The sequence below is a fragment of the Salmo salar genome, unplaced genomic scaffold (genome assembly GCF_965601325.2).
Source record: "Salmo salar unplaced genomic scaffold, fSalSal1 ptg000691l, whole genome shotgun sequence".
Classification (NCBI taxonomy): domain Eukaryota; kingdom Metazoa; phylum Chordata; class Actinopteri; order Salmoniformes; family Salmonidae; genus Salmo; species Salmo salar.
Window position 1 is genome coordinate 2,467,501 of NW_027675466.1, and position 12,500 is coordinate 2,480,000.

The window sequence follows — 12,500 nt, forward strand, 5'->3', positions numbered from 1 at the left end:
GGGGGGTCTGTCTGTCTGTCTAGTGGTCTACCAGATCTGTATGGAGGTAGGAGGGGGGTCTGTCTGTCTGTCTAGTGGTCTACCAGATCTGTATGGAGGTAGGAGGGGGGGTCTGTCTGTCTAGTGGTCTACCAGATCTGTATGGAGGTAGGAGGGGGGTCTGTCTGTCTGTCTAGTGGTCTACCAGATCTGTATGGAGGTAGGAGGGGGGTCTGTCTGTCTAGTGGTCTACCAGATCTGTATGGAGGTAGGAGGGGGGTCTGTCTGTCTAGTGGTCTACCAGATCTGTATGGAGGTAGGAGGGGGGTCTGTCTGTCTAGTGGTCTACCAGATCTGTATGGAGGTAGGAGGGGGGTCTGTCTGTCTAGTGGTCTACCAGATCTGTATGGAGGTAGGAGGGGGGTCTGTCTGTCTAGTGGTCTACCAGATCTGTATGGAGGTAGGAGGGGGGTCTGTCTGTCTAGTGGTCTACCAGATCTGTATGGAGGTAGGAGGGGGGTCTGTCTGTCTAGTGGTCTACCAGATCTGTATGGAGGTAGGAGGGGGGGTCTGTCTGTCTAGTGGTCTACCAGATCTGTATGGAGGTAGGAGGGGGGTCTGTCTGTCTAGTGGTCTACCAGATCTGTATGGAGGTAGGAGGGGGGGTCTGTCTGTCTAGTGGTCTACCAGATCTGTATGGAGGTAGGAGGGGGGGTCTGTCTGTATGGAGGTAGGAGTAGGGGTCTGTATGGGGGTAGGAGGGGGGGTCTGTCTGTATGGAGGTAGGAGGAGGGGTCTGTATGGGGGTAGGAGGGGGGGTCTGTCTGTATGGAGGTAGGAGGAGGGGTCTGTATGGGGGTAGGAGGGGGGGGTCTGTCTGTATGGAGGTAGGAGGAGGGGTCTGTATGGGGGTAGGAGGGGGGGTCTGTCTGTATGGAGGTAGGAGGAGGGGTCTGTATGGGGGTAGGAGGGGGGGTCTGTCTGTATGGAGGTAGGAGGAGGGGTCTGTATGGGGGTAGGAGGGGGGGTCTGTCTGTATGGAGGTAGGATGGGGGGGGGTTATTACTAATGTCAGACGTTTAGAGGTGGCTTATAGTAGAGAAATGAACATTTAAAACAGCTCTGGTGGACATTCCTACAGTCAGCATGCCAGTTACACCAGATTTTGATGGTGATTTATTGAACTAATCTAACTGCTACAGTGAAGATGATGATGATGATGGGGTAATAACCTGAATTCCTAGGATCCCATAGCAACCGTCACCTCGGTAACCAGTAAACCCAAAAGCAAGTGGAGGCCGCTGCCCCTGGACACAGTGGTGAGGCCATACGCCCTATCTATCTATCTATCTATCTATCTATCTATCTATCTATCTATCTATCTATCTATCTATCTATCTATCTATCTATCTATCTATCTATCTATCTATCTATCTATCTATCTATCTATCTATCTATCTATCTATCTATCTATCTATCTATCCATAAACACACTGACACACACTCACTTCCTGTCTATTGACCAATGGTCTGCCTGTGTTGTTGTCTGGTCCAATAGGAAATGGAGAAGCTGGTTTCCAGGAAGTTGAGAATCGGCGCCAAAGAGACCATGAAGATCGCTGAGAAACTATACACACAGGGGTGAGGGTTTCCCCTAATCCCTAGTCCCTAAACCCTAGTCCCTAAACCCAAGTCCCTAAACCCTAGTCCCTAAACCCTAGTCCCTAAACCCTAGTCCCTAAACCCTAGTCCCTAAACCCTAGACCCAAGTCCCTAAACCCTAGTCCCTAAACCCTAGTCCCTAAACCCTAGTCCCTAAACCCTAGACCCTAAACCCTAGACCCTAGTCCCTAAACCCTAGACCCTAAACCCTAGACCCTAAACCCTAGACCCTAGTCCCTAGTCCCTACTTCTTAGACCCTAAACCCTAGTCCCTAGTCCCTACTTCTTAGACCCTAGTCCCTAAACCCTAGTCCCTAAACCCTAGTCCCTAAACCCTACTCCCTAAACCCTAGACCCTAAACCCTAGTCCCTAAACCCTAAACCCTAAACCCTAGACCCTAAACCCTAGTCCCTAGTCCCAAACCCTACTCCCTAAACCCTAGACCCTAGACCCTAGTCCCTAAACCCTAGACCCTAGTCCCTAAACCCTAGACCCTAAACCCTAGACCCTAAACCCTAGACCCTAAACCCTAGTCCCTAAACCCTACTCCCTAAACCCTAGACCCTAGTCCCTAAACCCTAGTCCCTAAACCCTAGTCCCTAAACCCTAGACCCTAGACCCTAAACCCTAGACCCTAGTCCCTAAACCCTACTCCCTAAACCCTAGACCCTAGTCCCTAAACCCTAGACCCTAAACCCTAGATCCTAGACCCTAAACCCTACTCCCTAAACCCTAGTCCCTAAACCTTAGACCCTAAACCCTAGTCCCTAGTCCCTACTTCTTAGACCCTAAACCCTACTCCCTAAACCCTAGACCCTAGACCCTAAACCCTACTCCCTAAACCCTAGACCCTAAGCCCTAGACCCTACTCACTAAACCCTAGACCCTACTCACTACACACAAGACCCTACTCCCTAAACCCTACTCCCTAGACCCTACTCCCTAAACCCTACTCCCTAGACCCTACTCCCTAGACCCTACTCCCTAAACCCTACTCCCTAAACCCTACTCCCTAAACCCTACTCCCTAGACCCTACTCCCTAAACCCTACTCCCTAAACCCTACTCCCTAGACCCTACTCCCTAGACCCTACTCCCTAGACCCTACTCCCTAAGCCCTAGACCCTACTCCCTAAACCCTTGACCCTAGTGGGGGACGTTAGTGGTTAGTGGGGGACGTTAGTGGGGGACGATAGTGGAGGACGTTAGTGGGGGACGTTAGTGGAGGACGTTATTGGTTAGTGGGGGACGTTAGTGGGGGACGTTAGTGGGGGACGTTAGTTGAGGACGTTAGTGGTTAGTGGGGGACGTTAGTGGAGGACGTTAGTGGTTAGTGGGGGACGTTAGTGGAGGACGTTAGTGGGGGACGTTAGTGGTTAGTGGGGGGACGTTAGTGGGGGATGTTAGTGGGGGACGTTAGTGGTTAGTGGGGGACGTTAGTGGTTAGTGGGGGACGTTAGTGGGGGACGTTAGTGGTTAGTGGGGGACGTTAGTGGAGGACGTTAGTGGTTAGTGGGGGACGTTAGTGGGGGACGTTAGTGGAGGACGTTATTTGGGGACGTTAGTGGGGGACGTTAGTGGTTAGTGGGGGACGTTAGTGGTTAGTGGAGGACGTTAGTGGGGGACGTTAGTGGGGGACGTTAGTGGTTAGTGGGGAACGTTAGTGGAGGACGTTAGTGGGGGACGTTAGTGGTTAGTGGGGGACGTTAGTGGGGGACGTTAGTGGGGGACGTTAGTGGGGGACGTTAGTGGGGGACGTTAGTGGGGGATGTTAGTGGTTAGTGGGGGACGTTAGTGGGGGACGTTAGTGGTTAGTGGGGGACGTTAGTGGGGGACGTTAGTGGGGGACGTTAGTGGTTAGTGGGGGACGTTAGTGGAGGACGTTAGTGGGGGACGTTAGTGGGGGACGTTAGTGGAGGACGTTAGTGGAGGACGTTAGTGGAGGACGTTAGTCGTTAGTGGGGGACGTTAGTGGGGGACGTTAGTGGTTAGTGGAGGACTTTAGTGGGGGACGTTAGTGCGGGACGTTAGTGGTAAGTGGGGGACGTTAGTGGAGGACGTTAGTGGAGGACGTTAGTTAGTGGGGGACGTTAGTGGGGGACGTTAGTGGGGGACGTTAGTGGTTAGTGGGGGACGTTAGTGGGGGACGTTAGTGGTTAGTGGGGGACGTTAGTGGAGGACGTTAGTGGGGGACGTTAGTGGGGGACGTTAGTGGTTAGTGGGGGACGTTAGTGGAGGGACGTTAGCGGGGGACGATAGTGGAGGACGTTAGTGGGGGACGTTAGTGGGGGACGTTAGTGGTTAGTGGGGGACGTTAGTGGGGGACGTTAGTGGGGGACGTTAGTGGTTAGTGGGGGACGTTAGTGCGGGACGGTTGTGGGGGACGTTAGTGGTTAGTGTGGGACGTTAGTGGGGGACGTTAGCGGGGGACGTTAGCGGGGGACGTTAGCGGGGGGACGTTAGCGGAGGACGTTAGCGGGGGACGTTAGCGGAGGACGTTAGCGGGGGACGTTAGTGGAGGACGATAGCGGGGGACGTTAGCGGGGGACGTTAGCGGGGGGACGTTAGCGGGGGACGTTAGCGGGGGGACGTTAGCGGAGGACGTTAGCGGGGGACGTTAGCGGAGGACGTTAGCGGGGGACGTTAGTGGAGGACGTTAGCGGGGGACGTTAGCAGGGGACGTTAGCGGTGGACGATAGCGGGGGACGTTAGCGGGGGACATTAGCGGGGGGACGTTAGCGGAGGACGTTAGCGGGGGGGGGACGTTAGTGTCGCAGGTCTGTTAACTAGGTCCCCAGGCTTTTAATCATCTTTCTGTTAACTAGTTACCCTGTATGTTCATCAGTTGTAGAGATAGTGTGTGGTAATATTTTTCTCTCTCTCTGTGTGTGTGTGTGTGTGTGTGTGTGTGTGTGTGTGTGTGTGTGTGTGTGTGTGTGTGTGTGTGTGTGTGTGTGTGTGTCTCTGTGTGTGTGTCTCTGTGTGTGTGTGTGTGTGTGTGTGTGTGTGTGTAGGTTAATCAGTTATCCGCGGACAGAGACCAACATGTTTCCTAAGGACCTGGCCCTGGGCCCCCTGGTGGAGCATCAGACACACAGCCCCGCCTGGGGGCCCTTCGCTAGAGGGGTGATGGAGCAGCCAGGGGGTCCCAACCCACGACAGGGCACCAAGACAGATCAGGCTCATCCCCCTATACACCCCATCAAGTACACCAGCACACTACAGGTATATATATATATATACATACACACTACAGGTATATATATATACACCATCACACTACAGGTATATATATATATATATACATACACACTACAGGTATATATATATACACCATCACACTACAGGTATATATATATACACCATCACACTACAGGTATATATATATATACACCAACACACTACAGGTATATATATATATACCAACACACTACAGGTATATATATATACACCAACACACTACAGGTATATATATATACACCAACACACTACAGGTATATATATATATATATATACATACACACTACAGGTATATATATATATACACCAACACACTACAGGTATATATATACACCAACACACTACAGGTATATATATACACCAACACACTACAGGTATATATATATATATATACATACACACTACAGGTATATATATATTTACACCATCACACTACAGGTATATATATATATACCAACACACTACAGGTATATATATACACCAACACACTACAGGTATATATATATATACACCGACACACTACAGGTATATATATATACACCAACACACTACAGGTATATATATATATATATATATACACCAACACACTACAGGTATATATATATATACACCAACACACTACAGGTATATATATATACACCATCACACTACAGGTATATATATATACACCATCACACTACAGGTATATATATATATACACCAACACACTACAGGTATATATATATATACCAACACACTACAGGTATATATATACACCAACACACTACAGGTATATATATATATATATATAACATACACACTACAGGTATATATATATATACACCATCACACTACAGGTATATATATATACACCATCACACTACAGGTATATATATATATACACCATCACACTACAGGTATATATATATACACCAACACACTACAGGTATATATATATATATACACCAACACACTACAGGTATATATATATATATATATACACCGACACACTACAGGTATATATATATATATACACCAACACACTACAGGTATATATATATACACCAACACACTACAGGTATATATATATATACACCAACACACTACAGGTGTATATATATATATATATATACACCAACACACTACAGGTATATATATATATACACCAACACACTACAGGTATATATATATATATACACCAACACACTACAGGTATATATATATACACCAACACACTACAGGTATATATATATACACCAACACACTACAGGTATATATATATATATACACCAACACACTACAGGTATATATATATATACATACACACTACAGGTATATATATATATATACACCATCACACTACAGGTATATATATATATATATATACACCAACACACTACAGGTATATATATATACACCAACACACTACAGGTATATATATATATACACCAACACACTACAGGTATATATATATATACACCAACACACTACAGGTATATATATACACCAACACACTACAGGTATATATATATACACCAACACACTACAGGTATATATATACACCAACACACTACAGGTATATATATATATATATACACCAACACACTACAGGTATATATATATATATATACACCAACACACTACAGGTATATATATACACCAACACACTACAGGTATATATATATATATACACCAACACACTACAGGTATATATATATATATACACCAACACACTACAGGTATATATATATACACCAACACACTACAGGTATATATATATATACACCAACACACTACAGGTATATATATATATACACCAACACACTACAGGTATATATATACACCAACACACTACAGGTATATATATATATACACCAACACACTACAGGTATATATATACACCAACACACTACAGGTATATATATATATATATACACCAACACACTACAGGTATATATATATATATATACACCAACACACTACAGGTATATATATACACCAACACACTACAGGTATATATATATATATATATACACCAACACACTACAGGTATATATATATATATACACCAACACACTACAGGTATATATATATATACACCAACACACTACAGGTATATATATATATACACCAACACACTACAGGTATATATATATATACACCAACACACTACAGGTATATATATATATACCAACACACTACAGGTATATATATACACCAACACACTACAGGTATATATATATATACACCAACACACTACAGGTATATATATATATACACCAACACACTACAGGTATATATATACACCAACACACTACAGGTATATATATATATATACACCAACACACTACAGGTATATATATATATATACACCAACACACTACAGGTATATATATATACACCAACACACTACAGGTATATATATATACACCAACACACTACAGGTATATATATATACACCAACACACTACAGGTATATATATATATATATACACACTACAGGTGTATATATATATATATATATATATATACACCAACACACTACAGGTATATATATATACACCAACACACTACAGGTATATATATATACACCAACACACTACAGGTATATATATACACCAACACACTACAGGTATATATATATACACCAACACACTACAGGTATATATATACACCAACACACTACAGGTATATATATACACCAACACACTACAGGTATATATATACACCAACACACTGCAGGTATATATATATATATATACACCAACACACTACAGGTATATATATATATATACACCAACACACTACAGGTATATATATATATACACCAACACACTACAGGTATATATATATACACCAACACACTACAGGTATATATATATACACCAACACACTACAGGTATATATATATACACCAACACACTACAGGTATATATATATATACACCAACACACTACAGGTATATATATATATATACATACACACTACAGGTATATATATATATATATATATATACACCATCACACTACAGGTATATATATATATACACCAACACACTACAGGTATATATATACACCAACACACTACAGGTATATATATATATATACACCAACACACTACAGGTATATATATATATATATACACCAACACACTACAGGTATATATATACACCAACACACTACAGGTATATATATATACACCAACACACTACAGGTATATATATACACCAACACACTACAGGTATATATATATATATATACACCAACACACTACAGGTATATATATATATATACACCAACACACTACAGGTATATATATACACCAACACACTACAGGTATATATATACACCAACACACTACAGGTATATATATACACCAACACACTACAGGTATATATATATATATACACCAACACACTACAGGTATATATATATATATATATATACACCAACACACTACAGGTATATATATATACACCAACACACTACAGGTATATATATATATACACCAACACACTACAGGTATATATATATATATATATACACCAACACACTACAGGTATATATATATACACCAACACACTACAGGTATATATATACACCAACACACTACAGGTATATATATACACCAACACACTACAGGTATATATATACACCAACACACTACAGGTATATATATACACCAACACACTACAGGTATATATATATATATATACACCAACACACTACAGGTATATATATATACACCAACACACTACAGGTATATATATATATATATATACACCAACACACTGCAGGTATATATATATATATACACCAACACACTACAGGTATATATATATATATATATATACACCAACACACTACAGGTATATATATATACACCAACACACTACAGGTATAAATATATATACACCAACACACTACAGGTATATATATATATACACCAACACACTACAGGTATATATATACACCAACACACTACAGGTATATATATACACCAACACACTACAGGTATATATATACACCAACACACTACAGGTATATATATATATACACACTACAGGTGTATATATATACACCAACACACTACAGGTATATATATATATACACCAACACACTACAGGTATATATATATATATATACACCAACACACTACAGGTATATATATACACCAACACACTACAGGTATATATATATACACCAACACACTACAGGTATATATATATACACCAACACACTACAGGTATATATATATACACCAACACACTACAGGTATATATATATACACCAACACACTACAGGTATATATATATACACCAACACACTACAGCTATATATATACACCAACACACTACAGGTATATATATACACCAACACACTACAGGTATATATATATATACACACTACAGGTATATATATATACACCAACACACTACAGGTATATATATATACACCAACACACTACAGGTATATATATACACCAACACATTACAGGTATATATATACACCAACACACTACAGGTATATCTATATACACCAACACACTACAGGTATATATATACACCAACACACTACAGGTATATATATACACCAACACACTACAGGTATATATATACACCAACACACTGCAGGTATATATATATATACACCAACACACTACAGGTATATATATACACCAACACACTACAGGTATATATATATATACACCAACACACTACAGGTATATATATATATATACACCAACACACTACAGGTATATATATATATACTCCAACAGACTACAGGTATATATATAGAGCTAGAGATTTTCCTGTGATGTCAAGCAATGTGGCACTGAGTTTGAAGTCCAACTTAGTGTATGTAAACTTCTGACCCACTGGAATCCTGGCTAGATCGGTTAGTGTTACTGAGTGGACTATCCTGGCTAGATCGGTTAGTGTTACTGAGTGGACTATCCTGGCTAGATCGGTTAGTGTTACTGAGTGGACTATCCTGGCTAGATCGGTTAGTGTTACTGAGTGGACTATCCTGGCTAGATCGGTTAGTGTTACTGAGTGGACTATCCTGGCTAGATCGGTTAGTGTTACTGAGTGGACTATCCTGGCTAGATCGGTTAGTGTTACTGAGTGGACTATCCTGGCTAGATCGGTTAGTGTTACTGAGTGGACTATCCTGGCTAGATCGGTTAGTGTTACTGAGTGGACTATCCTGGCTAGATCGGTTAGTGTTACTGAGTGGACTATCCTGGCTAGATCGGTTAGTGTTACTGAGTGGACTATCCTGGCTAGATCGGTTAGTGTTACTGAGTGGACTATCCTGGCTAGATCGGTAAGTGTTACTGAGTGGACTATCCTGGCTAGATCGGTTAGTGTTACTGAGTGGACTATCCTGGCTAGATCGGTTAGTGTTACTGAGTGGACTATCCTGGCTAGATCGGTTAGTGTTACTGAGTGGACTATCCTGGCTAGATCGGTTAGTGTTACTGAGTGGACTATCCTGGCTAGATCGGTTAGTGTTACTGAGTGGACTATCCTGGCTAGATCGGTTAGTGTTACTGAGTGGACTATCCTGGCTAGATCGGTTAGTGTTACTGAGTGGACTATCCTGGCTAGATCGGTTAGTGTTACTGAGTGGACTATCCTGGCTAGATCGGTTAGTGTTACTGAGTGGACTATCCTGGCTAGATCGGTTAGTGTTACTGAGTGGACTATCCTGGCTAGATCGGTTAGTGTTACTGAGTGGACTATCCCGGCTAGATCGGTTAGTGTTACTGAGTGGACTATCCCGGCTAGATCGGTTAGTGTTACTGAGTGGACTATCCGGCTAGATCGGTTAGTGTCACTGAGTGGACTATCCGGCTAGATCTGTTAGTGTCGCTGAGTGGACTATCCTGGCTAGATCGGTTAGTGTCACTGAGTGGACTATCCTGGCTAGATCGGTTAGTGTCGCTGAGTGGACTATCCTGGCTAGATCGGTTAGTGTCGCTGACTGGACTATCCTGGCTAGATCGGTTAGTGTCACTGAGTGGACTATCCTGGCTAGATCGGTTAGTGTTACTGAGTGGACTATCCCGGCTAGATCGGTTAGTGTTACTGAGTGGACTATCCCGGCTAGATCGGTTAGTGTTACTGAGTGGACTATCCCGGCTAGATCGGTTAGTGTTACTGAGTGGACTATCCCGGCTAGATCGGTTAGTGTCACTGAGTGGACTATCCCGGCTAGATCTGTTAGTGTCGCTGAGTGGACTATCCGGCTAGATCGGTTAGTGTCACTGAGTGGACTATCCCGGCTAGATCGGTTAGTGTCGCTGAGTGGACTATCCTGGCTAGATCGGTTAGTGTCGCTGAGTGGACTATCCTGGCTAGATCGGTTAGTGTCGCTGACTGGACTATCCTGGCTAGATCGGTAAGTGTCACTGAGTGGACTATCCTGGCTAGATCGGTTAGTGTTACTGAGTGTACTATCCTGGCTAGATCTGTTAGTGTTACTGAGTGGACTATCCTGGCTAGATCGGTTAGTGTTACTGAGTGTACTATCCTGGCTAGATCTGTTAGTGTTACTGAGTGGACTATCCTGGCTAGATCGGTTAGTGTTACTGAGTGTACTATCCCGGCTAGATCGGTTAGTGTTACTGAGTGGACTATCCCGGCTAGATCGGTTAGTGTTACTGAGTGGACTATCCCGGCTAGATCTGTTAGTGTTACTGAGTGGACTATCCCGGCTAGATCGGTTAGTGTTACTGAGTTGGACTATCCCTGGCTAGATCGGTTAGTGTTACTGAGTGGACTATCCTGGCTAGATCGGTTAGTGTTACTGAGTGGACTATCCTGGCTAGATCGGTTAGTGTTACTGAGTGGACTATCCTGGCTAGATCGGTTAGTGTTACTGAGTGGACTATCCTGGCTAGATCGGTTAGTGTTACTGAGTGGACTATCCTGGCTAGATCGGTTAGTGTTACTGAGTGGACTATCCTGGCTAGATCGGTTAGTGTTACTGAGTGGACTATCCTGGCTAGATCGGTTAGTGTTACTGAGTGGACTATCCTGGCTAGATCGGTTAGTGTTACTGAGTGGACTATCCTGGCTAGATCGGTTAGTGTTACTGAGTGGACTATCCTGGCTAGATCGGTTAGTGTTACTGAGTGGACTATCCTGGCTAGATCGGTTAGTGTTACTGAGTGGACTATCCTGGCTAGATCGGTTAGTGTTACTGAGTGGACTATCCTGGCTAGATCGGTTAGTGTTACTGAGTGGACTATCCTGGCTAGATCGGTTAGTGTTACTGAGTGGACTATCCTGGCTAGATCGGTTAGTGTTACTGAGTGGACTATCCTGGCTAGATCGGTTAGTGTTACTGAGTGGACTATCCTGGCTAGATCGGTTAGTGTTACTGAGTGGACTATCCTGGCTAGATCGGTTAGTGTTACTGAGTGGACTATCCTGGCTAGATCGGTTAGTGTTACTGAGTGGACTATCCTGGCTAGATCGGTTAGTGTTACTGAGTGGACTATCCTGGCTAGATCGGTTAGTGTTACTGAGTGGACTATCCTGGCTAGATCGGTTAGTGTTACTGAGTGGACTATCCTGGCTAGATCGGTTAGTGTTACTGAGTGGACTATCCCGGCTAGATCGGTTAGTG

At 43.0% G+C, this 12,500-nt stretch overlaps 1 protein-coding gene across 1 annotated transcript in view; it reads left to right on the plus strand.

Moving 5' to 3' along the window:
• Positions 1-12,500, plus strand: part of LOC123732709 (DNA topoisomerase 3-alpha-like) — a 43,923-nt gene that overhangs the window by 15,121 nt on the left and 16,302 nt on the right. The window contains exons 9-11 of the mRNA XM_082972454.1: positions 1,224-1,298; positions 1,538-1,620; positions 4,656-4,866. Of these exons, the coding sequence (XP_082828580.1) occupies positions 1,224-1,298; positions 1,538-1,620; positions 4,656-4,866 (369 nt within the window). The remainder of the gene's footprint in view (positions 1-1,223; positions 1,299-1,537; positions 1,621-4,655; positions 4,867-12,500) is intronic.